At 46.9% G+C, this 23,200-nt stretch overlaps 15 protein-coding genes across 16 annotated transcripts; 7 read left to right on the top strand and 8 right to left on the bottom strand.

Moving 5' to 3' along the window:
* The first annotated feature begins 34 nt into the window (after positions 1–34).
* SPPG_01371 (uncharacterized protein) lies at positions 35–836 on the top strand. The gene is made up of 3 exons (XM_016749693.1): positions 35–260; positions 325–415; positions 479–836. Exons 1-3 carry the CDS (start codon positions 60–62, stop codon positions 712–714), a joined length of 528 nt encoding a protein of 175 aa, XP_016611961.1. The 5' UTR covers positions 35–59; the 3' UTR covers positions 715–836.
* SPPG_01370 (uncharacterized protein) lies at positions 708–5,851 on the bottom strand. The gene is made up of 26 exons (XM_016749692.1): positions 5,770–5,851; positions 5,613–5,716; positions 5,482–5,550; positions 5,208–5,324; positions 5,094–5,141; positions 4,582–5,033; positions 4,244–4,522; positions 4,057–4,176; positions 3,853–3,981; positions 3,587–3,787; positions 3,441–3,521; positions 3,236–3,379; positions 3,114–3,172; positions 2,919–3,036; positions 2,788–2,858; positions 2,593–2,730; positions 2,398–2,523; positions 2,226–2,332; positions 2,095–2,163; positions 1,928–2,036; positions 1,802–1,874; positions 1,587–1,741; positions 1,449–1,526; positions 1,321–1,389; positions 955–1,235; positions 708–882 (listed from the first exon to the last, which is right to left on the bottom strand). Exons 1-26 carry the CDS (start codon positions 5,827–5,829, stop codon positions 759–761), a joined length of 3,381 nt encoding a protein of 1,126 aa, XP_016611960.1. The 5' UTR covers positions 5,830–5,851; the 3' UTR covers positions 708–758.
* A 191-nt stretch (positions 5,852–6,042) lies between these two features.
* SPPG_08929 (uncharacterized protein) lies at positions 6,043–6,835 on the top strand. The gene is made up of 2 exons (XM_016757078.1): positions 6,043–6,377; positions 6,442–6,835. The coding sequence occupies exons 1-2, from the start codon at positions 6,120–6,122 to the stop codon at positions 6,619–6,621; spliced, it is 438 nt and encodes a 145-aa protein (XP_016611959.1). The 5' UTR covers positions 6,043–6,119; the 3' UTR covers positions 6,622–6,835.
* Positions 6,836–7,603: 768 nt separating this feature from the next.
* On the bottom strand, positions 7,604–8,610 carry SPPG_01369 (uncharacterized protein). The gene is made up of 3 exons (XM_016749691.1): positions 8,563–8,610; positions 8,389–8,446; positions 7,604–8,327 (listed from the first exon to the last, which is right to left on the bottom strand). The coding sequence occupies exon 3, from the start codon at positions 8,305–8,307 to the stop codon at positions 7,771–7,773; it is 537 nt and encodes a 178-aa protein (XP_016611958.1). The 5' UTR covers positions 8,308–8,327; positions 8,389–8,446; positions 8,563–8,610; the 3' UTR covers positions 7,604–7,770.
* Positions 8,611–8,695: 85 nt separating this feature from the next.
* On the bottom strand, positions 8,696–9,705 carry SPPG_08928 (uncharacterized protein). The gene is made up of 3 exons (XM_016757077.1): positions 9,254–9,705; positions 9,093–9,188; positions 8,696–9,029 (listed from the first exon to the last, which is right to left on the bottom strand). Exons 1-3 carry the CDS (start codon positions 9,571–9,573, stop codon positions 8,864–8,866), a joined length of 582 nt encoding a protein of 193 aa, XP_016611957.1. The 5' UTR covers positions 9,574–9,705; the 3' UTR covers positions 8,696–8,863.
* A 125-nt stretch (positions 9,706–9,830) lies between these two features.
* Positions 9,831–10,923, top strand: SPPG_01368 (uncharacterized protein). The gene is made up of 4 exons (XM_016749690.1): positions 9,831–10,071; positions 10,146–10,212; positions 10,280–10,372; positions 10,430–10,923. The coding sequence occupies exons 1-4, from the start codon at positions 9,901–9,903 to the stop codon at positions 10,501–10,503; spliced, it is 405 nt and encodes a 134-aa protein (XP_016611956.1). The 5' UTR covers positions 9,831–9,900; the 3' UTR covers positions 10,504–10,923.
* Positions 10,815–12,311, bottom strand: SPPG_01367 (uncharacterized protein). The gene is made up of 4 exons (XM_016749689.1): positions 12,247–12,311; positions 11,925–12,177; positions 11,740–11,827; positions 10,815–11,669 (listed from the first exon to the last, which is right to left on the bottom strand). Exons 2-4 carry the CDS (start codon positions 12,054–12,056, stop codon positions 10,972–10,974), a joined length of 918 nt encoding a protein of 305 aa, XP_016611955.1. The 5' UTR covers positions 12,057–12,177; positions 12,247–12,311; the 3' UTR covers positions 10,815–10,971.
* SPPG_01366 (uncharacterized protein) lies at positions 12,166–13,171 on the top strand. The gene is made up of 5 exons (XM_016749688.1): positions 12,166–12,285; positions 12,337–12,525; positions 12,594–12,709; positions 12,790–12,908; positions 12,973–13,171. The coding sequence occupies exons 1-5, from the start codon at positions 12,228–12,230 to the stop codon at positions 13,094–13,096; spliced, it is 606 nt and encodes a 201-aa protein (XP_016611954.1). The 5' UTR covers positions 12,166–12,227; the 3' UTR covers positions 13,097–13,171.
* A 63-nt stretch (positions 13,172–13,234) lies between these two features.
* On the top strand, positions 13,235–14,481 carry SPPG_01365 (uncharacterized protein). Its single transcript, XM_016749687.1, has 3 exons — positions 13,235–13,497; positions 13,569–13,838; positions 13,909–14,481. Exons 1-3 carry the CDS (start codon positions 13,311–13,313, stop codon positions 14,355–14,357), a joined length of 906 nt encoding a protein of 301 aa, XP_016611953.1. The 5' UTR covers positions 13,235–13,310; the 3' UTR covers positions 14,358–14,481.
* SPPG_01364 (uncharacterized protein) lies at positions 14,363–15,407 on the bottom strand. The gene has a single exon (XM_016749686.1). The coding sequence runs from the start codon at positions 15,157–15,159 to the stop codon at positions 14,488–14,490; it is 672 nt and encodes a 223-aa protein (XP_016611952.1). The 5' UTR covers positions 15,160–15,407; the 3' UTR covers positions 14,363–14,487.
* On the top strand, positions 15,074–17,126 carry SPPG_01363. Of its 2 annotated transcripts, none has more exons than XM_016749685.1 (4): positions 15,074–15,253; positions 15,332–16,454; positions 16,516–16,630; positions 16,706–17,126. In XM_016749685.1, the coding sequence occupies exons 2-4, from the start codon at positions 16,404–16,406 to the stop codon at positions 17,044–17,046; spliced, it is 507 nt and encodes a 168-aa protein (XP_016611951.1). In that variant the 5' UTR covers positions 15,074–15,253; positions 15,332–16,403; the 3' UTR covers positions 17,047–17,126. The 2 variants fall into 2 exon arrangements, with proteins under 2 accessions (XP_016611951.1, XP_016611950.1); XM_016749684.1 differs by having other exon boundaries at positions 16,512–16,630.
* Positions 16,907–18,388, bottom strand: SPPG_01362 (protein-transporting protein BCP1). Its single transcript, XM_016749683.1, has 5 exons — positions 18,173–18,388; positions 17,673–18,095; positions 17,475–17,606; positions 17,357–17,410; positions 16,907–17,299 (listed from the first exon to the last, which is right to left on the bottom strand). The coding sequence occupies exons 1-5, from the start codon at positions 18,263–18,265 to the stop codon at positions 17,132–17,134; spliced, it is 870 nt and encodes a 289-aa protein (XP_016611949.1). The 5' UTR covers positions 18,266–18,388; the 3' UTR covers positions 16,907–17,131.
* Positions 18,389–19,138: 750 nt separating this feature from the next.
* SPPG_01361 (multiprotein-bridging factor 1) lies at positions 19,139–20,033 on the top strand. Its single transcript, XM_016749682.1, has 2 exons — positions 19,139–19,456; positions 19,520–20,033. The coding sequence occupies exons 1-2, from the start codon at positions 19,265–19,267 to the stop codon at positions 19,766–19,768; spliced, it is 441 nt and encodes a 146-aa protein (XP_016611948.1). The 5' UTR covers positions 19,139–19,264; the 3' UTR covers positions 19,769–20,033.
* On the bottom strand, positions 19,989–21,286 carry SPPG_01360 (uncharacterized protein). Its single transcript, XM_016749681.1, has 6 exons — positions 21,023–21,286; positions 20,866–20,955; positions 20,716–20,806; positions 20,569–20,656; positions 20,332–20,512; positions 19,989–20,265 (listed from the first exon to the last, which is right to left on the bottom strand). The coding sequence occupies exons 1-6, from the start codon at positions 21,169–21,171 to the stop codon at positions 20,181–20,183; spliced, it is 684 nt and encodes a 227-aa protein (XP_016611947.1). The 5' UTR covers positions 21,172–21,286; the 3' UTR covers positions 19,989–20,180.
* Positions 21,287–21,643: 357 nt separating this feature from the next.
* SPPG_01359 (uncharacterized protein) lies at positions 21,644–23,015 on the bottom strand. Its single transcript, XM_016749680.1, has 4 exons — positions 22,459–23,015; positions 22,215–22,376; positions 22,045–22,154; positions 21,644–21,981 (listed from the first exon to the last, which is right to left on the bottom strand). The coding sequence occupies exons 1-4, from the start codon at positions 22,922–22,924 to the stop codon at positions 21,928–21,930; spliced, it is 792 nt and encodes a 263-aa protein (XP_016611946.1). The 5' UTR covers positions 22,925–23,015; the 3' UTR covers positions 21,644–21,927.
* Between the last annotated feature and the right edge of the window lie 185 nt (positions 23,016–23,200).

Here is a 23,200-nt window from a genome sequence, read left to right as displayed (position 1 = left end):
GGGCTTAGGCTAGCAGCAAGTAATCATCATCCGCCGTGGTTCGCGCCAGCAAGCCCAAGATGATGGCTGCCTTCAACGCCAGACCCACCAAACTACCTCCCCTACCTCTGAAGAATCAACCACTAGTTAGACAAGGACCTTCAGTCTCTCCTGGCACTATTCCCCAAAAGACGCGCGAAGGACGTACCTCACCTTCAGGAACGATTAAACAGGAGCTCTCACAAGATATATCCCCTACGTCCATTAGAACCAATGAAGAAGTTAGCGGCTTTGTGTTATCTACACATTATTATAGCAATATTAATCCCGTACATTTCTAAATAGCAAGAATCACTTATTGTACTACTGCTTAGCAAGTTTATGGCGTATGTCGCATCAAAGGCCTATGTGCAAGCATTGGAGGTAGCTAATCAATGTACGTCTTGGTGGGCCTTGCCAGACCTGTAGAATATCCCTGATCATGAATTATACCATAAAGTGGCCATTGTTGATCCAACGAACGCTCTAATAAAAGAATATCAACCTGTCCTGCGTGAACGTATAGCCCAGTTAGAGGCCGCTAGCAGCGAGGAAGCCGAGAATTCTCCAGAAGAAGAATCGGACAGCGAAGAGGAGGACAACAGCGACGCAGATACTAGCGGGACGGAAGAAGACGATAGCGAAGATGAAGAGACGTGCGAGTCCAATGACAGCAGTAGCGATGATGAGCAATGAGCAACTGGAAACTCTTATGTACATAAATATTGCTATATACTGTATTAGATGGGTACATGCCATTTCGATGCCACGGTCCTGGTCATCCGATCTAATTCTCTCAAAATGTGCATCAGTCTTCCAGGAGCGGCAGGGATAGCAGAGAGGATATCATCGATCTCCTTCCGGCTAAAGAAGTCGAAATATTGCTTTACTCCAAAAATTGTCCTCGCAATGCTCCATGAGACCAAGATCACCTACCTGACGCCACCGTAAGTGATGTTCACGTCCCAATCCATACGTCCAGATGGGTACACCTCCGCTTTGCCATCTCCCGCAACCCAAAGAGTGACTTCGAATCGAACATGTGTCTTATGGCAGAAACACACAACATGTAATCCTAGAAAATGATCCCCGCGTCCCGCGCGCTTCTCTTCTGCAGGTGGTCTAACACATGTGATGTCATATTCGTCACGAGCCAGTTCGATGTCGTGGTACAGCTTTCGCAGGCCATTCCATATGTAGGCGGTGTGACTAATGACCTAATGGGTGTGGTACCTCATATCAATGCAAGAAAGGACACGGGCAACGAGCACGAACACGAATACTAACACCAGTCTAACTTACCCTGGAAAAATCTTTCGGTCCGTGACATATACCAATCTGTTGCTGAGCATTTTTCAATATACCGCATACCTAAATGGAATGGAATATGTAAGGAACTGGCGAAACATCTTGTGTTAACAGCAACCTACACTGTCGTGCCCAAGTGCATCTACAACAACACGGCCCCCGGTTATGGACGCAGGCACTATGCTCAATATCGACGGTTTCTGCGACCCAACGGGGTCAGCCCTATCCGATATATTGCCACGTTAAGCACAGGGTTATACCTTTGGCTCTGACACAGAAAGCTCAACTCCAAAATGGTTGTCATCGACTTTAATAAAAGCCACTTCAATTGCATTATCATAGGCAAGGATGTATTTATTTGATGCGATATGAACCGTTGTCCAAGGAAACATGGACGTAAGGAGCTTGTACTCGCCTAAGACCCGAAGCAACTGAGCAGGTCTGAAAGTAAATGAAACACAGAGACGCAACCCACTTCGCAGCGTCGAAAGTTCTTCCGGGTCGAAGATCATCAGCTCCTTACAGATGTTTTCAGCATTCTCTATGGCCTAAAATATAAGTCAGTACGGTAACATGAGAGGCGTCAGTACTGTATCCAAACCTGGTATAGCAAATCCTTCTTCCTCAACAACTCGCTCTCGCGGGCCTGTTCTTGATCACATAACAGCCGTAATTGCTCGCTTTCCGCTTTCAGCTCGAGGAGTCTGGCTCTGGTAAAGGGTGAGTCTTTCACTTTAAAAAACATCTGTCGCTCCGTTATGCACGTACTGTTGTTCGGCCTCCCGTCGCTTAAGTGCAACCAACCGATCATTATCGCTTTGTTCTTCTTCTGCCAATCTAGCACACAGATGAGCAATTGTCTCATGTCTTCTGGGAAAAAAGAAGGTGCCCGCATGTACCGATTGCGAGCACTTTCCAGCTCAATCATTTTCTGACTTCTGTACTTTTGTCCTTCTGTTATCATGTCCGCATTACGATCCGCGAATTTTTGGATGATCCGTTCATCCTAATAGATTGTGGAAAATCATTTCTCAGCAACGCACATATGTGAGATGCAACAAAACTACGCACTTTTTCAAGCCGTTCCAAATTGCAGGTGAAGTCTTCAGACAGGTTATTCAGCAAGTTAGCTCGCCAAACATGCCAACTTTCTTTAGCTTCAGCTCGTGTTATAGATCGGGTTGCTTTCAGTTGACGCTAATAATGGTTGAAAACCAAAACTGTAAAGACCACTTCATTTAAGAAGGATAAAAATAAGTCATATACCTGGATGAGAGCCCGCTCCTCAGATGTTCCGTCTACAACGTCAAAGAAAATTGGTGGGACATTTGCTTCAGCATCTTCTTCAATCTGTATCAGTTCTTCTCGAATATCTTCAATGTATTTTTGAAGTTCTTTGCACCCCTGTCCAGAAACTCTGTAAGACCTGCCGATTCCAGAGCTGCCCTTGAGTCTACGTACGAATTCATATGTGTCCAACTCCGATGACCAAAGTAAGGCTGCTCTATAATAATCAATATCTGTCGGTTGCTCTAAGATGTAGCATTGTTAATGTCAGCAACCAGAATAAATAAAATAAATAAGTAAAGCACCTGATGTGCGCAAATAAGCGTTCGTTTCTCGCCTGAAGCTTGTGGTCAGATTATCCTGGAAGTATATTCCCGTCGCTTGTAAGAATTCTTTCACTGTGGCCACCGCATTTGGTTCTGCCTAAAATTAGGGTGTGACAAGATCAATGTAGCCCTGGACAGCGAGGACAACCTAAGACTTGTCAAAGTCAGGCTTACCTCTTCCATAAGAGAGTCATCAAGCATGGAGAGATGTTCATTCATCAAATCGTCCTCAACTAGTGCACCATAAAAACAGAGTTCGTCAAAGCCATAGCTTCAATCTTATGCAATCATCTTACCATCCTCAATTCCTGCCAAAGATGTATCTCCTGCAAACTCTGACGCGAAGCTGGATCGGCGGAATGGAGATGGAGCCGCTCGGGAGGTGGCATCTTTCTCGAGAAGGGATGATTGTTCAGAAGCTCCTGGTGATTGCTGTGTGACTGCACAGTAATTTGTATGGTTATCTACGCGAATCACACATGGACTATTTGCGGAACCCACTTGCGGTAGGAATCGGCGATGGCATAGCATCAATGCTCGGAGATTTGGCCGCCTTTTTGGAATTCGACAAGCGCTGTACAGCTGCAATTGTGTCGGAATTAGTTTACACTCCCATCGCAACGAAAGGGGGACATGCTTCAGCCTACATGAGACAGAGCTGCGGCGGCGCTTTGTTGCCGTTCGAGTTGGCGTATTTGACATTACGCTGCCAGTCGTTGAAGTGGTATCATCGACATGGGTGCTTAAAACCCGCGTGGCACATTCCGTGAGATCCATAGCGACGGTTGGATCCTGATGGCATTCCTCATCAGACGAATCGGCTTCCAGAGTACGACGCAGCATTCCTCCTAAAATCCGAATATACTGTGAGACGTACACTACAGAAAGATGTTCGTGACCGATTTGACCATACCTTCGTTCGTATTCGAGTCATGATAGAAAAACCGGCCAATCGTGTCGTCGCGATCTTCTAGATGCGTTATTGTCTTCAGCTGATTTAAAACCCGGTTATTGTTTACAGATTTTGAAGAGATTTCAGGTACTGGTTCAAGCATTGATGGCATCAGTAAGTAGCCCTTGAACTATTCCCCTGTGAAGAAAACCCATGGCCTCCTACCATCCTTGTTTTTTTCATCGTTTGAATTCACGCGGGTGAAGAAGCCGGCTATTGTGTCATCCACAGGGTCAGAGTTGAGCACTGAGGGATGTGCAGGGTCGTCGGCCGAGCGTAGAAAGGCTACCATTGGCCGTTTTGACCTTTAGCGTTTCGCTCGTTCAATGAGGATTACAGATGAATATATCACCTTGATTGCCCTCTGCCTGCTCAAATGGATCCACGATATCAACATGCCCCGATTGGGATGCAGGAAGATCACTTTGGGCAAGCTCCCCTTCAAACTTGACAAGTTCCTTCTTCTTAGGAACAGATCGTGGTGAGACACGGCCTTCTCCAAGAGACACATCCATGGAGATTGCAATATCTTCTTCCGTTCTTTTGATCTTTTCGTTTTCCGTTAGCCGAGTTTCCTCCACAGGGACTGCCGGATAACCCGTCCATTCAGCTTCCTCAGTAGGAACAATATCTGTAAATAGAGCGTAAGTTGGCTACCGAACTTCTCCTCTCGTCATCCTACGGGCTTACCGTCCGGAAGGATGCGATCCGCCACCGAGGCTTGAGTAGGATCCTCAGTGGCCATTTCGATGTCATCGTCACTTTCAGCATGCGGCTCCTCAACATTCTCGGCTTCTGACTCGTCGTCCGGGTGCTGAAAGAAGGCTGCGATACTGTCACGTGGCATCCGCCGTTTGTCTAGGACTAGACCAGGTGGGGGAGCCACAGGAGTTTCCCCGAGCAAAGGCTCGTGGTGAGGTCTGGGATGCTGGAAAAAGGCTGCAATGCTATCGCGCGGTCTGCGCCTGCTATCGTCATCGCCGCTATTCTGGGGAACAGGCACCACTGCCGATTTGCTAGCCGAAATCGAGATGGTGTCTTCTGACCATGTCTCGTCATCCATCATAATATCTGAGTCAGTTTCATCAGCACTACTCTTCGCGTCTGCCGGACCTTTTAAGTCCACTTCGTAGCTTGTGTCTCTATAAAGCAATCAGTAAAACCGCGGCCATTGTCAAACCAGTGGATACGTGCTCGCTTACTCATGTGAGTCGGCTCCTAAGCTTAAGCGAATATTGTTGAAGATCCCACTATAGAGTCAAGATTCAGCAAATGGCAACATTGCCCTCCTCAGCTGTTCCGTCCAATATCCCCACCTGTTTCGGCGTACAGAGGAAAGATCGGGCATTTCAAACTTGGTAATTCCACCATCTCCAAAGAGCGGTCCAGAGCCCAGCACATCATCCCATTTATCGGAATCTTCTTTGAAAGGACTGTCAAAAATTCAATATTTCAGCTACTCAGTGCTGGCGGTTCATCATATCGCCATAGCAGAACATTCGCAGATATTTCTTCCCCGCTCGCCCCTTCTTCGACATGATATTCACTCTTCTCCACAAGAATATCGGTAACCCCACTTCGGTTACTCACCGTATATGGGCTTTAGGAGCAAATGAGACGCGCCTGCCCAACGACTTTCGTGGCTTCTTTGATTCTTTCCTGCAGTCGAGCTCTAAAAGTCAATCTCCATCTATCCGCCCATAAACCTCCTTTGCACTCACTCAAATGCGACCGTTTGATTCAGTCTGTCGTTTTGCAGCGGATCCTTTGTCCGAGTTGGAGGCCATGTCGCGTCGGTCTCTTTTAGGATACCCTTTCCCGCAAACTGATCAAAAGTAAGGTCTCGTTCCAATACGAAAAGTTCTGAGGAACACATACCAAGGACTGCCTACGATTTCCCTCGGCATCTGCGACAGAATCTGTATTTTCCTTATTCATTGGGTCGTAATCAGTCAAGATGGACTGTCCAAGCGAAATCACTCGCGTCCTGCCCAGTGCTGATTCTATCTTGTCCGAAAGAATCGGACACTACTAAGCGTTTGCTGAGCATTTACTAAGCCAGGGTCATCAAAAGCCACACCTATAGATGAAACGTCGCCGCCGCCAAGATTAATTGGCTCATTAACCACCAAGGCAAGTCGTTGGGTGGAAGGAAATTGACATCCAAGCTTCAACCAATCTAACGTGACCATGCCACCACACTTCATCCTTTAGCGGAGTTGGCGGAGATGAGCGTTTTACTGAAATTACCCTTGCTTTTCGCTCATACCCTTGCGTTTATACCCTTGTATTTTATAACGAGCAGTTGTCGGCTTTTCCCCTCCATCTGTTTGCTCCATTCTAAACTCTCCAGAGCTCAGATTTCCAAAGTTTCTCAAGCATGCAAATCAAATTCATCGCTCTCGTTGCGCTCCTTCTTGCCACCTTTGCGTCGGCCGCTCCCGTCCCTGATCTCCCCAAGGCAAATGGCGGCAATGAGGATATTGGTAAGCAAGGCACTACTTTACAGGGTGGTCGATTGGTCTCTCATCTTGTTTTTCTGGTTTGTAGCGACGAGTTCCGGAGAAAACGTTGCAGATGAAGCTCCAGAGGGAATTGACCCCGCTAACATCAGTGCCCCTCCCTCCGGCCCAATGCTGTCCGCAGCGCAGACAGGGGGAGATGACAACATCGCCGCCTTCTCAGACAAGAAACGCATGTAGAATCAGCAGCAAATGCGTTGGGGGCTGATTACTGTATCCAGATGTCATCATTGTAGTTATTTGTTCATAGAGAATGTAAGATGGGGGGCGTTTTGTGTATAAAGAGGAATCAGGAAGTGCGAGTGTATTATCCATATATCGTTTCTTTACGTGCCTGTTTTTGGCATTCGTATTCGTAGTCGTCCCCAAGTAGGCATTAAACCACGTGAATGAATTGTTTCCTTTATGTCATTGGCATTGACCCAACTTTCGTACTGATGATTTTCTGTCACTATTGCGTGGCCGTTTCAGTATCCACCGGATGTGCAAAGATCCTTGTGGTGATTCCTTTGACATAGATCCTGAGTGAGGCTGAAGAGCTGGACCCTACTGTCTTATTATCTCCAGCTCGTGTGAAGTGGATTATATGATTCACGTCAGCGCCGTCAACCTCTAGTGGCAGCCGGTTTTCACACTCCACGATGTATGGTAAGTCCTACCGATTGTCTCTCCGCATTATGGCTAGCTTCCTGATGATCGTTTTGACGACAGCCAAAATGGAAGTAGCATATGCCCATGATTCACATCAGACTCCTCCTTTGTATCTATATTATCACATTGCTCAAATAATATACGGGAGGCTAAAGTAACCACCGAGATATCTGCTTACATGTACTGGGATAACAACCTTGAAGGGTAACTTACAAATTTAGCGGGTATCTTTGCCACATGCGCGTTCAGCCTGAACATTAACGCAGCCTGTGATTATTAGCTACTTGGCGCATACCGTGGCAATCAAGTCCGACTCAACTGATGGGCGGGCGACTTTAGGTAGTTCAGAGAGCTCTTGCACCGGATCATGTTCAATGTCGATTTCCGAATTGCCTTGGGACTCGTGGTTCAAAAGTTTCGGATGATGCTCATAGAGAATGTTATGGGTATTTTCGGTCCTTCTTTATGTGCGATAGATGATGGATTAAGCCCGTAGCATGATGGATCCCCACGCAAAGGATATATGCACATTGTGCTTCACGTTTTCACAGTAAAGATAAAACGCAATCATTGATTAAGATCTCTATATAACCCTTGACCCTAGCAGACTAGGCTTACGGTCACGCTGTGCTTCTACATTCCCTATTGCGCTCGTGCTATGTTCTATTTACAATGTGTCACCAAGTTGAGCGTATGAGAACCTAGTTTAACTATCTACGGGTTCTGTAGATGCACTGCCCTCCTGTGGTGTACTTTCGTCGGCCTCCTCTTCATCCGGTTCATACGATTTAAGCAATGCATTAACGACCTCCAAATGTCCCTGTTGCTCCGCCACAGTCACAGGACTTCGTCCCTGTTCGTTTTTAATCGTTGCATCCGCCCCGCACGACAACAACAGTTCCACGCAGTCCAATTTCCCATTCAACGCGGCCCAATGTAGTGCAGTTGACCCATCGCTGTTCCCTATGTTCACATCTCCAACAGTCAGCTGCGGCAACAGGTACTGAAGAACCTCTATTTCACCGTTAGCGGCAGCCATATGCAACGCAGTGTTTCCGTTTGGAAGGGCGGATGTGTATAAGGCGCGGAGTGTTGCAGGGTTTGTAGACGATTGATCTTGTCCTTGGGATGTAAGGTATGATGAAATGAGTGCCTTAAGGTCATCTAGTTCGCCATAGCGGGCACAAGTGACGAACTCGTCAATATCGAACCCGCTTAGTGAGGTGTCATTTGGAACAGTCATGCTCGGCGGCACGGCGTGATCTAAGGCGAAACGGGCGTGAGAGTTGTGCAAGGTTTCAACCACAGAGAATATTACACATACGCTATGCTACAATAGTGGACAACTGCTACTCAGAGCCAGCAAAGATAGATAGAGGACACTGACCAGACAAAACGCAACAGTAGAAAACGTTTCAGCATTTGACATTAGACATCGTGCAAGGCTCTTTATACCGATGCCGTTGCATCTGCAACCCGCGCACGTTACTATACACACCTGGTTATGCGTGCCGAAAAACCAACGTTTGTTGTTCAATGTTTAACGTACGCAACATGGAGAGGATTTCAAGTTCAGCAAAATCTCCAAAGAATGCAGCACGTGATCAAGAAGCACGTGAACTAAAAGTGATGACATAAACAGACCTCTCTTTGATGAAAGGTACTAGTGCAGCCTGGAGGGTGTTGCGAACAACTAAAAACTAGCAGTACTTTCAGTACATCTTTTAAACCCTTTATCCTTCCCAAAAACCTTGCGACTACGTGCGTATCTTTTTCAATTGATGCCCTGTAAACGCCGTCTAATACTCGCCATATTTACCAAGCATTTTGTATGAACCTGGACGAGCACTATTCTCCCTTGGTTCACCCCACTCTCCGGGACGTTCAGCCTTCGCAAACTTGCGAACAGTTTTGCTTTTGATCGGCCGCTCAGGATTGTAAACAAGGCTGTTGATGAGTCCGCGACTATAAAAGAGCAGCCAGGTTAAGATATGCTACGTTTCCATGAAATGTGATATCTGACATCACCCATGAGAGAGCGATTCTACGTCGTCTGCGCAAAGTCGTAAAGTGTTACTATCAAAATCGTGCGAAACCATAATTCCAACTTCAGTGGCAATCTGCCTGGGAAGGAAGACTGGTTTGCGACCAAAAAGACATATATGAAGCAAATAAAGACAAACACCTACACCAACTTATGGTAGCATTTGTTGACGTCAAAATCGAATGGAAGAAAGATGGAATCCTCGAAGCCCTTGTCAGGGTTCTCATCGGCTTCATTCCTTTCCTCTGCAGAAGGGGCCACCTCGCTTTTTACACTCATGCTCTTCGCGCCATCATTTTTGTTGTCCAGATCCAACGACAAGTCATAGCGAAATGTATTTTTTTCCAAAGTAAAGTTATTGTGCCTATGACTATTTCGTTGCTGCTCGTTGGGTATTTGACTGGTCGCAGCGGCGATAGCTTTAGTAAAGAGATTTCGAGAGCGCTGTTTTGACATCTTGGGCATCTATTTTGACAGCTCTGTAGATGATGCGAGATCAGTCGCGAGTATACTCGGCTGAAGAAGTGAATAAAAGATAAATGACAAGCCTGCTTGCAGTTGACTGTTAGCCTCGCCTGGACGATGGCGAGCAGTTGCGTGGGAAAATTCCTGCCTGACACTTCCCCCACACGATCGGGGGGTATGTAAGCAGACACGTGTGCAAGGATGATCGGTGTCGTCGTCGTCGACATTCCGCGTTTCGCCAATCCCCACAAGGAATGAACTTGGGTATGAAGCCGCCGTTGTTGCAACCCAGATGTTCCCCTGGCGGCAGTATTCACACATTCTGTCATGTTAGCGAACATTCTAGGGCTTATTGCCGTTGCGCTTTGCTGGGGATTCACGAATCCTTTTATCAAGCGTGGCAGCAAAGGCTTGGAAGATGTGACACGGCAATACAAGCAGTCCCCTTGGTGGAAGCGGCAAACGGCTGAGCTTTATTATTTGCTAACAAGATGGCAGGTAATATCCTTGCAGCCTCATTGTTGTTCACCATGGCCTGGTCCAATGACTACCACTACATCTCCAACATAAAGTATATCATTCCGCTAGTTATCAACCTGAGTGGATCGGCTGTGTATTATAAAACTTTGGGCGAAAGTGGTTAGTCTCAAACAGTACTTCGCTTCTGAAATTTCGGAAAATGTTCTACCCTTCTTCTGGAAAACAGATCTTTCCATCGCTGTTCCAATTGCCAACTCACTAACATTAGCGCTTACCATACTGGCGGGTGTCTTTCTTGGGGAAGAGCTTGGGTCTAAAGGTATGAGGTCTCTGTGTTTCGGGAACTCTGCGGGTACATAACTTCACCCCTTGCCAGCAACAATGATGGGCATTGCACTTGTTTTCCTCGGAGTGATGTTGTGCACAACCGCCACATTAACATCTCAATGAGCGATTGGGGAAGCCTCCCGCGATCTTCTAATTACTCGCCAAAGTGAGCATTATTGGAAGGGATGGACAGCCCCTTTCGGGCTTGTTCCTTGGTAGGGCAAGGGGAGGCCATCAAACCACGACCGATGTCCGCTGCAAACGTTAAATATCATGTTGCTACGATACTACATATATGTCAGCCTGTTTTTCAGTGTCTGAGACTTCTACCGCTTGAGTCGAAGTGTCCTTGATATATGTCAGGAGTGACGAGTCCTGGGGAAGGATAGCCTCGCAATACCAATATTTTGCGTCGATTGATCGGCTCTGCTGCTGCAGAATATCAGTCGAGGAGGGTACCGTATTTTTCTATGTCATGTATTCGCAATTTAATCAGGAAACTGAATTAAAGGAGTATATAAATAAATCATTGAGAATGCCACATTCAAGTCGGACGTCTACCAATACGATATAAATTTGATGCTGCTCAATTCAGTTGGTTTTTAGCAGGCCCGTCGTTGACTTCTGCACACCCTGGTAAACACCCTTAACAATATCCGCCACCGCATCTACTGACAACATCTGGTACGTCTTGCCTCGAGGGCATGTTGATGAATAACAGATTTGCCCAGGTTTACATGTCGGGGAATAACAATCGACTCCCCCTCTCCCTTCTTCAATCAGTTTTACCGCAGTTGACCTGGTCAGCGATGCAGCGCCTCTGGCATTTTCTGTAGCCCATCCCATGGCGTTCTGAGTGAGCTGGAAGGCGTCTCTTACTAATGGTGTGACGCCGGTGGCTTCCAGCGCCGGTAGCGCAATATCATTCGTGATTCTTGATGCCTTTTTTCGCATGGCACTAGCAGTATCGCTCGATACTCGCACAGCAGCAGGGAATAGATCCAAAATCCCGGTGGCATTCAATACACTTGTTCCGGCGAGTGTTAGATGTCCCAGAGCCGTGCGGATAGACGTTTCATAATATTTTCCAATTAGCGGCATTTGCTTGATGATGTCTTGCGCAAGATGATGTTCATCATGTGAAACAATTTGGAGAGAGTTTTCGCCAGAAAATTCGAGCTGGAGGGAAAGAACTTGGGTTGTTGTTATGGCCAGTACCCCTCCGAGTGCTTTCGGTTTTATAGTTTGGAGCACGGTAAGACGAACAATTTGAGTGTCAGGATTGTACTCTGTCGGGTATAATTAGCTGATCTGCGGCGAAAGATAACGCGAAGAACATGAAAAGCAACAATAACGTACCGATATCTTTTACTATTCCCAATAACTCCGTGCAAGAGTTGGACAGTCCTGCATAACTTCGAATAATCTGGTCTCGATTACTGAGCACCTGGAAATCAGCATCCGGTTAGAAGGAGGTCTCTCTGCCAACCTCATGAAGCAGTACAATACGTCGATCTCCATTAAAAAACCTACCCTATACCCACCAAATAAGGGTTCTGTAAGGTTGCATCAGGGAAATACGCCCGCTCAATGGTTTGCCGTTGAATGACTGTATCTTTGTTCAGAATCCCTTGAAAAAGAGCTCGAATGTGGGCCTGTATGTGAGCTGGATTCATGATGCTGGCAGATTTCTGTTCTGCGTCAAAGGATTCTGTCACTGGCACCGCTTGATCTCGTGATTCGATTCGTAGCGCGCTACGTAAGCCCCATTGCAGCTCTCGTGCAGAAGTTCTCTACCTACTTGCAACAATATCGCTCAATCCTCTGAAGTGCAGAAACACGCAGGAATGCTCCACAAAAGCTCACCTTTAGTGACTCCTCACCCTTATGACCCTTCATTCCAAGGTAGTCAACATCCGTCGCTATGACGCGAGTAATCATCTGAAAAAAACCAAGTCCCGCTGCAGCTTCATTCTCCCCTACTTTCGCATGACTCGGTGCCCATCCGCCTCCTCACTCACTTTAGCACCCTTGAGACTCTTCTAACCCACCCGCGCCCAAATACCCAAGTGCAACGCCAGATCGACAATGCCAAGAAAGTCGTTGAAGATGTCAGAATAGGATTCTTTGGAGCAGGGTATCAAGGTAATGGAGAAGATGTCGAATCACTATAGCTGTGTAAAGGCAAATACTGACTTTGAATATTCGTGCAGCACACCTCAAGACACTCGCTACCCTATCTCAATTGCTCACAACAGCTCTACAACTCCGTGCAGACGTTAATCTACAAGCCCATAAATACACCGCACACCAATTGGCGCTGCTATATGTACGCAAGTGATTATGACGCATTGATCCATCAGCTCTCATCCATCTCATCGCTGCTTATTGTGCATTCTTTGTTTATAGCAAGCAACCACTCCATTGCCCGCCTTACACGCGTTTCAACCTCACATTCAAAAGCATTTTGAATCCGTCAAGTCTGTGACAAGTGCTGGAGGCTCATTAAACGAGGAACAAAAGACATGGTCAGTCTCATCCTCTCTTCCATTCGTGTCCGCCGTCTTGACGCCAGGTTTACTCCATCCGTAGGCTTTACGATATGACCACCAACATGATCCACCAAGTTCTCTATGCTGGCGACAAGGGTGGGATGTTGGTCCCCCCTGCAGTAAAAGAAGTGTTTGAGAGTGCAGCTGCTGGGTGCTTCCAGTAGGAAATGACCCATTTTCAGTACATGGCTGTGCCACAGATTTTAATACAAGTTGTGGGGTAATTCTCAATTAGGCAAATATTTGTGGGGTTATATACGTAAGCGCGTTCCTCGCAGCTTTCTGCGCAGCGTTTTGCGCTTCAAGGCCAACTTTGCGTCAGGGCTTCTTGTAGTTTTCTTTAACGCAGGACGTTGGCCTTTCTTACAAAGCACAACGATGGTCTCTGATGCAGTTGCCAACCTGGCGTCCCTCCTTCCCTCTGCCGCTGTGCTCACTCTCTATCATGTATACCTTGTCCGGTGCGTCAAAAGAACTCCCGGTCGAACAGTGTACGGGCTAACAAGTTCGGCGAGGAGAGTGTGGGTCGCTGCTATTATGTACCGCAAGAACGAGATTTTGGCTGGTACGTTGTTTTTCAAGGTGAATTACCTTAACGAGCATCACATAATATGAAGTGATGGTTCTGGTTTATAGTACAGAGTCTTCGAAATTGGGTTATGGCGTCTTCGTTTCTTGCAACAACGGCCGTTCTTATCATAACGACTAGTATGGCTCTCCTTGGTTCTCTCGCGGTGAACTGGACGCCGACGACGCTTGCATCACCCGTATCATATACGCTCGGCTTTGTCCTTGACAGCTGGTTTGGATACAGGTTTGCGGCGGTCTTGGCGGCGATGATGTTGGCCTTCTTCTGCTTTATGCAGAGTGTAAGATTCTTCAATCATGCTGCACTTGTTTGCAACGGTATGTGCATGCTTTCTTGCCGGACGGGATAGCTATTGTTTTTCAACTCACTCTATTTCTACAATGTCAGTCAATATAACGCCTGACGAGCTCTCAACATTCCTAGAGCCAGCAAACATTGCCAAGAAAGAAAAAGAAGAGGATATGACACTCGAAACGTACAACTACCTCCGCAGCAATCCCACGCATGTGGCAGCAATCCTCAATCGAGGGTGCTTCTACTACACTGTTGGAATGCGGTGCTATTATGTTTCTTTTCCACTCCTTGCTTGGTTCTGGGGTCCCATACCTCTAGCTGTTTGCACAGGGCTGTTAGTCATTGTGTTGCGGCTGATTGATTTCCATGTCGCGGAATTTAGTGGGGATCAAGAAAGCGAGAGGGAAGGTGCACGATGGAAGAGGTATTTTGGGCTCCGTGGAGTAAAGGATGCAAAAGGGAGGAGACAAGAAAACAGGAGTGAAGACTCTGTGGCAGAAATGGTTATGCGCACGACACATAGTCCAGAAGAGTTGTGCTAGAGGGATCTGGGACAGACAATCCGCATTTTGAAAAACATTGATAGTGACGAATCAGAACAGACATTTATATTGTATACAGAGTAACAATTTACAGAAAGAATAGATAATATAAGCAGCTTCAGAGATACTGTTATGGATCGTACTTTGGCTTCCATATCCACTGCATGGATACCATGTGTGCACCTTGCTTTTCCGCCTCCCTAAACCACTTTGCTGCCATTTTCTTATCTCGTTTGACTCCCTCCCCTCTCAAGTAGCATTCCCCCAATTCTTGCTGGGCATCCACATCCCCCAACTGCGCGGCAATCGTCATGTAATATGTTGCTGTAGTTTTGGATTTTTGTACACCCCATCCTTGCTTGAAGCTCATGGCAAGCTCATAGATGGCTAAAGTCAACTCGGTCGTCGCAATCTTTTTTAAAGTTCCTTTCATGGACGATCCTAAGCCCATGTTGAGATCCATGACAGCAGTCTCCGCGGCCTTTTGAAGTAATCTCACAGCCTCCTGCTCATTCTTTTGACAGCCCCATCCATGTCTCATGGACATTGCGTACATGAACAAACCCACAGGATGCCCTCTTGCTGCTGCGATGGAGAAATAGTATGTCGCCACCTCGAGGACGTTTGCTTCGTGGTAGTATATGGCTATCGCAAGAGGGTCGGTTGTGTCTACAGTACTATCGGCAGGAATGGGCGGGGCGGCGTAGAGGGAAGCTGGAGGGGGGAGGGGTGAAGGGAGGGAGAGACTGCCGTCCGGTTGTGAAGGTGGTGACGCATGATTTGTATGACTGAAGAGACCCATCGCCGGGGTTCGTTCAAGTCTTGTGAGTCCTCTGCACGCTGCGAGTGTTCGTCTGCCGTTTCAAGCTACACAAATGCTCAAATACAACTTTGAGGTACTAAGGCGCTTTTGGTGGGGTTTGCTTGTAGGGTATCAGTTCGTTGATTCCTGCCCCTTCCGATCCTGCTTCTAGAGCTCAAGTCGATGATTCCCCATTAGCTTTCGGGCACCGCCACGCCGCACCTCAAAAGTTTTTGTTCAAGTTTTTTGACGCGCCGTCTGAAACTTGGTGTGGCATCCATTTAAAAGTGACTATTGAAGAGCATTTAACGATGCTCCATTCGGAATTGAATGGTCCTTTAAAACTTGGATAATGCAGTGGTTCTACGACTCGGTATCCCCATTTCTGAAAGGAGATTAGTGAGTTGCTTTGGCTAGCCTGTTGCTGGTGGTTCTCATAGGCTTGGTCACAAGTTGAGACTGCAGGAAACAGTCCAGTCCAAAGACTTTAACACCATGTGTGCGAATTAGCGAACGTTCGGGAACGTCATTATCAACCTTTCCATCACATTTGTGATTGTGATGCCTACTGGTACCGCGGAGAATTGTTGAGGCGGTGAATGGTATTTTGCATTTTCTGTACCAAGCGTACCACTTGTGTCCGTAGGAACGCTTACTTGAGTTTCGGTTGGTGCCGGAAATGGTTTGTCCCCCATTGCTGGATGGAAGCTGGACATTCTCTGTCTTCACTATATGATTTTCATACACGGATTGGGCCGTGCAGCATGTTGAGATTTCACAGGGATGTGACAGGCAATGTCGTAAAGTCAGGTCCATCTCTCGTAGCCTGAACAAACCCATGATTAAGACCAAAGATGGAGCGGAAGGCGAAGGTAGTAAGACTGTTTCTTACTATTCCCGACTTATCACCTCTACACTATCAACTAGGCTGAAAATGCCAGATTGCTTGTGCACCCTAGCAGGATCAACTAAGAGGAACATATCGCACACATTCTGAACTTATTCAGTAAAAAGCCAAACTCACGGTGTCCAATCTAGCATATGCTGCAACCGATCTTTTGTTCATCAATCGATCGTATGGGATAGCACTGTTCCTTCAGTCACAGACCACCTATTGCTGGCTAGATCTGTCCTCAACACAAGACGATTAGATCCAGCGGATTACGCAATCAGGCGCTTGTCTGTTGTCTCAGAGCGTCGACCGTGTCCCATTGGATTGCCAGTTGGAAGCAAAAGCAATCAGCATGTCGGACTTTACTTTCTCTCCTGAAAGAGAACCACTGACTTGGGATGAGGTATGCACTATGTGGACTGGCACCACGGACTGGCCCACTTCTCATTCACCGACATAGTTAGATTAGAATTGCGGTAGACAGTGGACAATGGCAAATGTTTTCGCGCACAGCCGAGGTGCTTGACGAATACTTTAAATGGAGAGAAGCCGCCTTGAAATCTTTTGTAACGGTTGCTGGTACGAAGTATAGTCTTTAATCGTCTTTCGTCAATCGACTTCCTGTCTTTGGTGACTTACACGCAGTGCGCACAGATGAACTCAAGATTGAAGTCCTTGGCTACATTTCCCAGGTTGATGCTAACACCGGAAAGCTCTGTGCTGTACGCCCATCAGATCCATCACATCTGCGCGACAAAGTGCTCAGATTAAACTCCTTCCCATACGCAACAAAACCCCATGGACAAATCCAACATTATGTACTGTGGTCCTTGGAGGAACTCACTGAAGATCAAACGGAAGCCTTGTTGAAGGAGCGCATGCCCGGTCACGAATTCATTCATTTTGTGAACCCACCACATCGCAAAACTATCCCCGAGATTCATCATTATCATGTTTTTTGCCGGTCAATAGATAGTGGGTCAGCAGAAAACTGAAACCCAGCTCTAGAAACATGTTGACTATGTACAATAGTGGACTATCCTGTAGGATATTCACCTGCAGCAGCACATCCTTCCGTCGCTATGCACTAAGTATGCTCTCGAATTGCTCCAGAACGGCTTTCATCTTTTCTGCCTTGATGACAAATACTCTTCTCAATGGGTCGATCCCATACTCTTGAAAGGCTCGACGGGAATCGGATGACTGAGCTTCCTTTGCAAACTTGAAATCAAATGAAAACTCGGCGTGCTGTTGAAGATAAACGTCAATGTGCATCTTAGTAGTTTTACTAAACGTGGACCGCACCTCTTGGATGATTTCATCCTCAGGTTGAAAATAGAAGGTACTCGTTTCCGTGCTCTGCAACAATACAACGTCAAAGGCTCTTACTTGGCGGCAAAAATTACGGTGTATTCAAACCTACCGTCTTTGCCCTTTTCTTCTTTCCCTTCTTTGAACTTTCAATGACCACTCCATCCTCCTCGGCCAATGTGGACTCTATCTCCTTGTAGACCTTGGAGATATATATATAGTATTCAAATCGAAACGGTTCACCCTGCATCCATTCAAGTCGTCAGAGCACTTTACAACTCCCACTGTTGAAAGCTCAATGGGTACTCACATCTTCAACAGCCCATTCCATCTCTTCAAGTAACATCTTCAGCATCGGCGGGACAATTTGCGGAGGCATGTTGATCAACCGCTCGTTAAAGATCAATCCCGCCTTCTCCACGATCTGCACCATTCGTCCATGCACGGCATCATTCTTCTTTGATTTATCCAACAGCCATCCTTTTATTTCCTTCACGCAGTCCTTATCCTTATGCATATCGAGATTGATAACAGTCATGAGTGCGTACGGGTCCTGCTCGTCGTCAACTTTGACTGTAGAACCGACGGCGGGTTGTGATATTATGATGTCGGCCAGAGATGATATATTTATCAACTCAGCGTCATTGGAAAAGGTTTGGCGGAGAAGTGATTTGAGACCGTGAAAATCTATCGGTTTGGGATCGAAGAATTCGAAATCAACGTCAACAGTATCCTGAGTGTGAGCCGTTGAATATCAAGTTGTCGCTCAAAGCCAGAGACTGAAAGCCATACAGTAAAAGTTTCCCCTACCTGGTCGAGGTCTTCTTCCCCTGAAGCTGAGTCCACATTCTCTATAGTCTCCGCTTCCTCATTTTTTCTTTTTATGCCCTTTTTGTCGTCCATCGTTCTTTCTTCAGTCAGACTGAGGAATGCCAAAGGATCTACTGGTAACAATCTTAAATACAGGTCTGAATTTGCTAGTGATCTCCAGCTGGTAGCAAAGAGCCTGTTGGAACATGGTTGCTGTGCCACCCGTTACTATGACCGGTCGCTAGTGTCGCGAAAATGCAGCCAATTGAATAAACACGTGATCATCATGAAGATAAACAATAACGACAGACCCCTATTGCCCGTGCGGCCATTAATCATTGATTGCTCTCAGCAGCTATCTGATGAGAGAAACATTCTGCAGTTGCTCTCATTGTATCCAGTCATTTCTCTATAATACCCACTCTTGTTCTTTATCCTCCCTCGACTTACAGCATCTGCAACGAAGAAGGCCGTGGGCACTAGTTACCAGGTTAGACCAACCGGGATGTATTGAATGTGCAATTATGCCTAGGAATAGCTGGTAGCTTCATCCGGGCTGGTTGTCACCGGGCCGAAATGTTTGAACCCACGCTGGAATAATGATGAACGACAACGACAAATGACACAAACAGTGCGAGTGGCGTTAAGAGTAAGAAAAGCACATAACTTTCCCTTCCTCTGACCGCCGTCTTATTGAAGCCCTCGAAACAGTGTTGAAGGATTGTAAACCCTTAATGCTAGACTTCTTGGCCAGACTCCAAGTGAAGCCACGGCTGACCATTTGTTTATTGCCCAACGGGATTACAGGCTGGAGAGCGTAATTGGAGACAAGTAGTAGCTGCTCTCGCTCTGATTTGGCTCTCTGCTACACAGGTCCTTTGTCTACTGATAACGGGAGGTACAGTCACGTTGTGGCAGTTACTGCGACATATTCGATCATTCTTCCTTAAAAGGAATGACTGCGAGCTCCCAACTTCGCTCACCTTCTATTGCGATCCTGGCAACCAGCTTACAAACTCCACATCGCCGCTCAGCAACTTAGATTCAGCATCGCATTTATTTTAACAGAACAGCACTTGAAACATCCTCAATATGAGCTCCTGGGATGATGTTACCGTGATTCGCAAGCGCCCTGAGACCAGCAAAGCTCTCAAGTCAGAATCGGCTGTGAACGCTGCACGACGAGGTGGTGGATCCGTCACATCAGAGAAGAAATCCACAACCAATGCACAGCGTGCGGGGATTGATGCAGGAAAAGCTGCAAAGATTGACAATGAGACGGAGGTATGTCATCATCTAAGGATCACGTACGAATGGAACATCATGTTGACGATGAGTCATTTTCAGGATTTCACGGTTGAACGATTGGGCTTGTCCGTAGCGAAGGCAATTCAACAGGCGCGACAGGCAAAGGGATTGACGCAGAAGGACTTGGCTACCAAAATCAACGAAAAGGCAACCGTGGTGAACGAATACGAAACGGGGAAAGCAGCAAATCCAAACCAGCAAGTCTTGGCGAAGATGGAGCGGGTTCTGGGCGTGAAGTTGCGCGGCAAAGACATTGGTGCACCACTGTCTAGTATTAAAAAGAAGTAGATCAATAGGTAGTCGGGACTTCAAGAACAGTACTGAGGATTGACGTCGGAGGGTTGCGATCCACTGCAAGTGGCTCGCGTGGGCAATCCTATCTCTCCGGACCCTCCTTGGTGTGACTGTTGACCTTGGCTCCATCCATCAGAATAGAAATCTGGCCCCAAGCTCATCTTCCCCGATGAGTTAGAGGGCTTCACGTCCCCCGCATGCTCAGACGTACAACTGGAATTTTGATGATGATATGATGAATTATATCCGTATTGTTTACCACTCTCTTCCAGCGATTCATTAGGCGGAAGAAAAGAACAAGTAGCTGAAACACACGCCCAGGCATATACCCAAAGGGAATGTGAGCAAGAAACTGAAGACAAGCCGCGAGAGTATACTCTTAGCCCACCGCCAATGCTGAGCTATGTCACTCTTCATGTTTGCCAAATTGTTCCGCCTTGCGAAGAAGTTCCATCACTTCTTCGTCCTCAGTCTGAGGGAAGCTTTCGTACCTATGTGATAGTGGCGGCTGGCCTTAGATCAAGTTACTATGATCATCACCACATTAATTCACATACCACAGCCCAACAGCGTTGAATGGTTCAGGCTGATGCAAGCAGATCATCTCATCTGCAACCTGTGCCAGATCCCTGCAACTGTCCCGAGCTCCAACTGGAGCGGCGGCAATAACTTGTTTGGGATTGAATTGTTTGACAGCTTGAATAGCAGCTCGCAAGGTAGCCCCCGTAGCGACTCCGTCTGGCGGATTAAGTGAGTCATCGGAACAATCAGATGATGATGGCCCCGACCCTTACCATCAACGATGATGACGTTCTTATCGGCCAGAATTGGATACGGCTTGTTCCCCCGATAGTGTTTACTTCGCCGATGAAGCTCTTCGGTCTGGCAACGGGATCAACTTTTTACAGCCACCCTCAGCAGTATCTAGCACTTTCACAAACCTCTTTTCGGATGACTCGCTGCACATCAGCATTTGATATGCCCAGCGACGACACAAACTCTTCGTTGATATAAGTTACCCCGCCCATGGCGCTGTTAGAGCAAAGGTCAATAACGAGAAAGTATGTGCTGAATAAGCACGTCTCACTTACATTGCTCCCATTGCAGTCTCTTCATGGAAAGGGATACCGAGCTTCCTAACTAACATCAAATCTAAGGGCACGTTCAATTTCTTTGCCATTCTGCAGATATGTCAAGGCTGTGAGTGACGCTGACTGAATGACACTGCTGCTGTCTTGAACACCCTACTCAAATGCGACGGGAACACCCCCTCTGGGCAGCGCAAGAATGATGGTATCTGTCCCTCGTCCTGCATATTTTTGGAGACGTTGGTCACTGGCGAGCTGGTTTCCAGCATCCACACGGTCGCGAATAGGAGCGTTCCGACGTAGCCACATGCTATACGGCCTGTAGTGGTTGAGGTTTGGTTTTCAGGAACAAGAATATCAAAGCAACAAGGTAATTTCGACGTTGTTCTGTGCACAAATGTTTAACGAAAGTTACATTTGAAAGGGTCCACCAGCACGAGACCGGATTACGCGAAGGACGCGATCAGTCATTACGACATGTCTATACAATGTTCATTACACTACAAAATTCCCTTACATCCAATATTGGGACGCCAAGGAGTCAACTACCGAAAGCACTGCACCGGCTGACCGGGCGCACCTATCTCGCACCTTATCTGGCGTCTCAGGTTGCGGACTACCAAACTTACGGCATTTCGTCTCACCTTTCCTTGCCATTTTGAAGGGCATCATTTGACCATAATGTGGCAGCCAAGATAACCAGTGTTATCCTGTCCGCTTTAGCAAGCTTGACTGGATCTGTAAGCGAAATACACTGACTTTGCAATAGAATCAAATAATGGGTTGATTGGTGTGTGCCACATTGAGAGAACTTTGTTTCCTTATACACCAACTAGTGTACGGGCAATGATTGTATGTCAATCCAGCGGTGGTCAATCTATTGCAACTTCTGCAAATGACGAATGAAAACAACCCAAAAGGGTAAAGCATGACATGACACTGGGTAGTACCCGTCGGCGATAGGTAGGACATGCGTCGCAGACATAGATACCGGACTCGAAACACAACTCGTACGGAATTTGAGCCCAATACCGAAAATAGTTTGAAAAAGTCTTGTCACAACATCTATACACCCGCCTCACCCACCAGTATTGAAAGCTGCCATTTAGGATGTTGTGGCTGTTCACAAGGGAAGAAAATTCAATATCCAAATCATATCAGGAAAGAGCAAGCCGCTCTTACCTTCCCGCTCTTCTTCCCATCCTTCGGTGCCTCTCCTAATGCCTCCCGCACGACCGTCGCTTGACGAACAATACGTTCCATTGTCGTTGTTGGCGGCAGGCTGTGGTACGCTACATGATGCAACATAGTTGAGCTTTGAAATTCGCCAGAATACGGGACAGAGTACTAACACAAAATATAGCTATTCAACATGGTTGCAACTTCCTCTCGCCGTTTCTGTGACAAAAATTCGGCAACTGGAGATGTTTCTGGATCTGCATACGCTATCAACGCAATGATGCGGTTCAGAGCAGTCAAGTACTGTGGTCCATGGAAAATGAATTTTCCAAGTTCTGTACGTTAAAGGCCAGAAAAAAAGGTAGTCAGTAAAGAAGGGAACCACAACTGCAGCATGGACGTCCACTTCCACAGTACCTTCTTGTGCAAATGCCAGGGCATCCACCGCGCACCTTTGTCTGACACACTCCACAAATCTCTGACATTGCAATTCAAAAAGAATATCCACACTCTCCTTTGTTGTCCCGTCCAGCACCCCAGGAAAAGCATCATTACAGAACTCAATCGCTTCTGGAATTTGCCCCTTGACTATCATTTCCCACACTCTTTTCCGAGGCTCGAGGGTTTGCGCCGCCGTCACCCCTTCACTCATTTCAACATCTCCGTCGTCGTCCAACTCAAGCCGTTTTTCATCCGGGCCGAAATGGGAATCAATGCGACAAGATGCATTGAAAGCTCTAGCGGTTTCGCTATAGCAGTTGTGGACCAGGTGTTCGTAGATTAAAGTTTGGAGGGCATTTGGGGGAAGGGTCAGTTGGTTCTGGTCATAGAGGTCTGAAGCTGGATCTGCAGAGTTCGTTGGGGGTGGGTTTGTGTCTACCATGGCCAACTGAATATGATTCAATAGAGATGAAAATAGCAATTGCGGAAGTGTTTCGTCTCACAGTTCCGCCTGCGATGTCCGTCACTTGCCTTATTACCTCAGAAACGCGACAACGCGTCAGCCCGCCATGCAATGGGACGCATGATTCAGTTCATTAGGTTGAATGCTGTTGTGAATACGGGAAAACTGGCAATGGATCCTTATACTAGCCCCTTTGGGCGTTGGGATGACTTTTATCTTACTGGCTGCAATTAGGCGAAATGCACCTGGAGCGCT

This window comes from Spizellomyces punctatus (genome assembly GCF_000182565.1).
Source record: "Spizellomyces punctatus DAOM BR117 chromosome Unknown supercont1.2, whole genome shotgun sequence".
Classification (NCBI taxonomy): domain Eukaryota; kingdom Fungi; phylum Chytridiomycota; class Chytridiomycetes; order Spizellomycetales; family Spizellomycetaceae; genus Spizellomyces; species Spizellomyces punctatus.
Note: the sequence above shows the minus strand (reverse complement) of the source record. Positions and strands in the feature narration are given on the sequence as shown.

Excerpts from the sequence above, each read along its gene's own strand:
- SPPG_01371 (XM_016749693.1), top strand. The coding sequence starts at position 60 with ATGATGGCTGCCTTCAACGCCAGACCCACCAAACTACCTCCCCTACCT. Across the intron at positions 261-324 it reads CCATTAGAACCAATGAAGAA|CAAGAATCACTTATTGTACT; the intron begins GTTAGCGGCTTT and ends ATTTCTAAATAG. Across the intron at positions 416-478 it reads ATTGGAGGTAGCTAATCAAT|TGGCCATTGTTGATCCAACG; the intron begins GTACGTCTTGGT and ends TATACCATAAAG.
- SPPG_01370 (XM_016749692.1), bottom strand. The coding sequence starts at position 5,829 with ATGAATAAGGAAAATACAGATTCTGTCGCAGATGCCGAGGGAAATCGT. Across the intron at positions 5,717-5,769 it reads GAAATCGTAGGCAGTCCTTG|TTTGCGGGAAAGGGTATCCT; the intron begins GTATGTGTTCCT and ends ACTTTTGATCAG. Across the intron at positions 3,037-3,113 it reads ATGACTCTCTTATGGAAGAG|GCAGAACCAAATGCGGTGGC; the intron begins GTAAGCCTGACT and ends CCCTAATTTTAG.
- SPPG_08929 (XM_016757078.1), top strand. The coding sequence starts at position 6,120 with ATGAGCGTTTTACTGAAATTACCCTTGCTTTTCGCTCATACCCTTGCG. Across the intron at positions 6,378-6,441 it reads TGGCGGCAATGAGGATATTG|CGACGAGTTCCGGAGAAAAC; the intron begins GTAAGCAAGGCA and ends TCTGGTTTGTAG.
- SPPG_01369 (XM_016749691.1), bottom strand. The coding sequence starts at position 8,307 with ATGACTGTTCCAAATGACACCTCACTAAGCGGGTTCGATATTGACGAG.
- SPPG_08928 (XM_016757077.1), bottom strand. The coding sequence starts at position 9,573 with ATGCCCAAGATGTCAAAACAGCGCTCTCGAAATCTCTTTACTAAAGCT. Across the intron at positions 9,189-9,253 it reads AAATGCTACCATAAGTTGGT|GCAGATTGCCACTGAAGTTG; the intron begins GTAGGTGTTTGT and ends CTTCCTTCCCAG. Across the intron at positions 9,030-9,092 it reads GTAGAATCGCTCTCTCATGG|TCGCGGACTCATCAACAGCC; the intron begins GTGATGTCAGAT and ends GCTCTTTTATAG.
- SPPG_01368 (XM_016749690.1), top strand. The coding sequence starts at position 9,901 with ATGTTAGCGAACATTCTAGGGCTTATTGCCGTTGCGCTTTGCTGGGGA. Across the intron at positions 10,072-10,145 it reads ATTTGCTAACAAGATGGCAG|TATATCATTCCGCTAGTTAT; the intron begins GTAATATCCTTG and ends TCCAACATAAAG. Across the intron at positions 10,213-10,279 it reads TAAAACTTTGGGCGAAAGTG|ATCTTTCCATCGCTGTTCCA; the intron begins GTTAGTCTCAAA and ends TCTGGAAAACAG.
- SPPG_01367 (XM_016749689.1), bottom strand. The coding sequence starts at position 12,056 with ATGAATCCAGCTCACATACAGGCCCACATTCGAGCTCTTTTTCAAGGG. Across the intron at positions 11,828-11,924 it reads CCTTACAGAACCCTTATTTG|GTGCTCAGTAATCGAGACCA; the intron begins GTGGGTATAGGG and ends GCTGATTTCCAG. Across the intron at positions 11,670-11,739 it reads GGGAATAGTAAAAGATATCG|AGTACAATCCTGACACTCAA; the intron begins GTACGTTATTGT and ends TATACCCGACAG.
- SPPG_01366 (XM_016749688.1), top strand. The coding sequence starts at position 12,228 with ATGCTCCACAAAAGCTCACCTTTAGTGACTCCTCACCCTTATGACCCT. Across the intron at positions 12,526-12,593 it reads CTTTGGAGCAGGGTATCAAG|CACACCTCAAGACACTCGCT; the intron begins GTAATGGAGAAG and ends ATATTCGTGCAG. Across the intron at positions 12,710-12,789 it reads ACCAATTGGCGCTGCTATAT|CAAGCAACCACTCCATTGCC; the intron begins GTACGCAAGTGA and ends CTTTGTTTATAG.
- SPPG_01365 (XM_016749687.1), top strand. The coding sequence starts at position 13,311 with ATGGTCTCTGATGCAGTTGCCAACCTGGCGTCCCTCCTTCCCTCTGCC. Across the intron at positions 13,498-13,568 it reads CAAGAACGAGATTTTGGCTG|TACAGAGTCTTCGAAATTGG; the intron begins GTACGTTGTTTT and ends TCTGGTTTATAG. Across the intron at positions 13,839-13,908 it reads TGCTGCACTTGTTTGCAACG|TCAATATAACGCCTGACGAG; the intron begins GTATGTGCATGC and ends CTACAATGTCAG.
- SPPG_01364 (XM_016749686.1), bottom strand. The coding sequence starts at position 15,159 with ATGGGTCTCTTCAGTCATACAAATCATGCGTCACCACCTTCACAACCG.
- SPPG_01363 (XM_016749685.1), top strand. The coding sequence starts at position 16,404 with ATGTCGGACTTTACTTTCTCTCCTGAAAGAGAACCACTGACTTGGGAT. Across the intron at positions 16,455-16,515 it reads AACCACTGACTTGGGATGAG|ATTAGAATTGCGGTAGACAG; the intron begins GTATGCACTATG and ends CGACATAGTTAG. Across the intron at positions 16,631-16,705 it reads ATCTTTTGTAACGGTTGCTG|ATGAACTCAAGATTGAAGTC; the intron begins GTACGAAGTATA and ends CAGTGCGCACAG.
- SPPG_01362 (XM_016749683.1), bottom strand. The coding sequence starts at position 18,265 with ATGGACGACAAAAAGGGCATAAAAAGAAAAAATGAGGAAGCGGAGACT. Across the intron at positions 17,607-17,672 it reads TGGAATGGGCTGTTGAAGAT|GGTGAACCGTTTCGATTTGA; the intron begins GTGAGTACCCAT and ends GAATGGATGCAG. Across the intron at positions 17,411-17,474 it reads AGAAGAAAAGGGCAAAGACG|AGCACGGAAACGAGTACCTT; the intron begins GTAGGTTTGAAT and ends GTATTGTTGCAG.
- SPPG_01361 (XM_016749682.1), top strand. The coding sequence starts at position 19,265 with ATGAGCTCCTGGGATGATGTTACCGTGATTCGCAAGCGCCCTGAGACC. Across the intron at positions 19,457-19,519 it reads AGATTGACAATGAGACGGAG|GATTTCACGGTTGAACGATT; the intron begins GTATGTCATCAT and ends AGTCATTTTCAG.
- SPPG_01360 (XM_016749681.1), bottom strand. The coding sequence starts at position 21,171 with ATGTGGCTACGTCGGAACGCTCCTATTCGCGACCGTGTGGATGCTGGA. Across the intron at positions 20,956-21,022 it reads GGTGTTCCCGTCGCATTTGA|AATGGCAAAGAAATTGAACG; the intron begins GTAGGGTGTTCA and ends ACATATCTGCAG. Across the intron at positions 20,513-20,568 it reads GAACGTCATCATCGTTGATG|ACGGAGTCGCTACGGGGGCT; the intron begins GTAAGGGTCGGG and ends TTAATCCGCCAG.
- SPPG_01359 (XM_016749680.1), bottom strand. The coding sequence starts at position 22,924 with ATGGTAGACACAAACCCACCCCCAACGAACTCTGCAGATCCAGCTTCA. Across the intron at positions 22,155-22,214 it reads GTTGAATAGCTATATTTTGT|CGTACCACAGCCTGCCGCCA; the intron begins GTTAGTACTCTG and ends TGCATCATGTAG. Across the intron at positions 21,982-22,044 it reads ATGGGAAGAAGAGCGGGAAG|CCACAACATCCTAAATGGCA; the intron begins GTAAGAGCGGCT and ends CCTTGTGAACAG.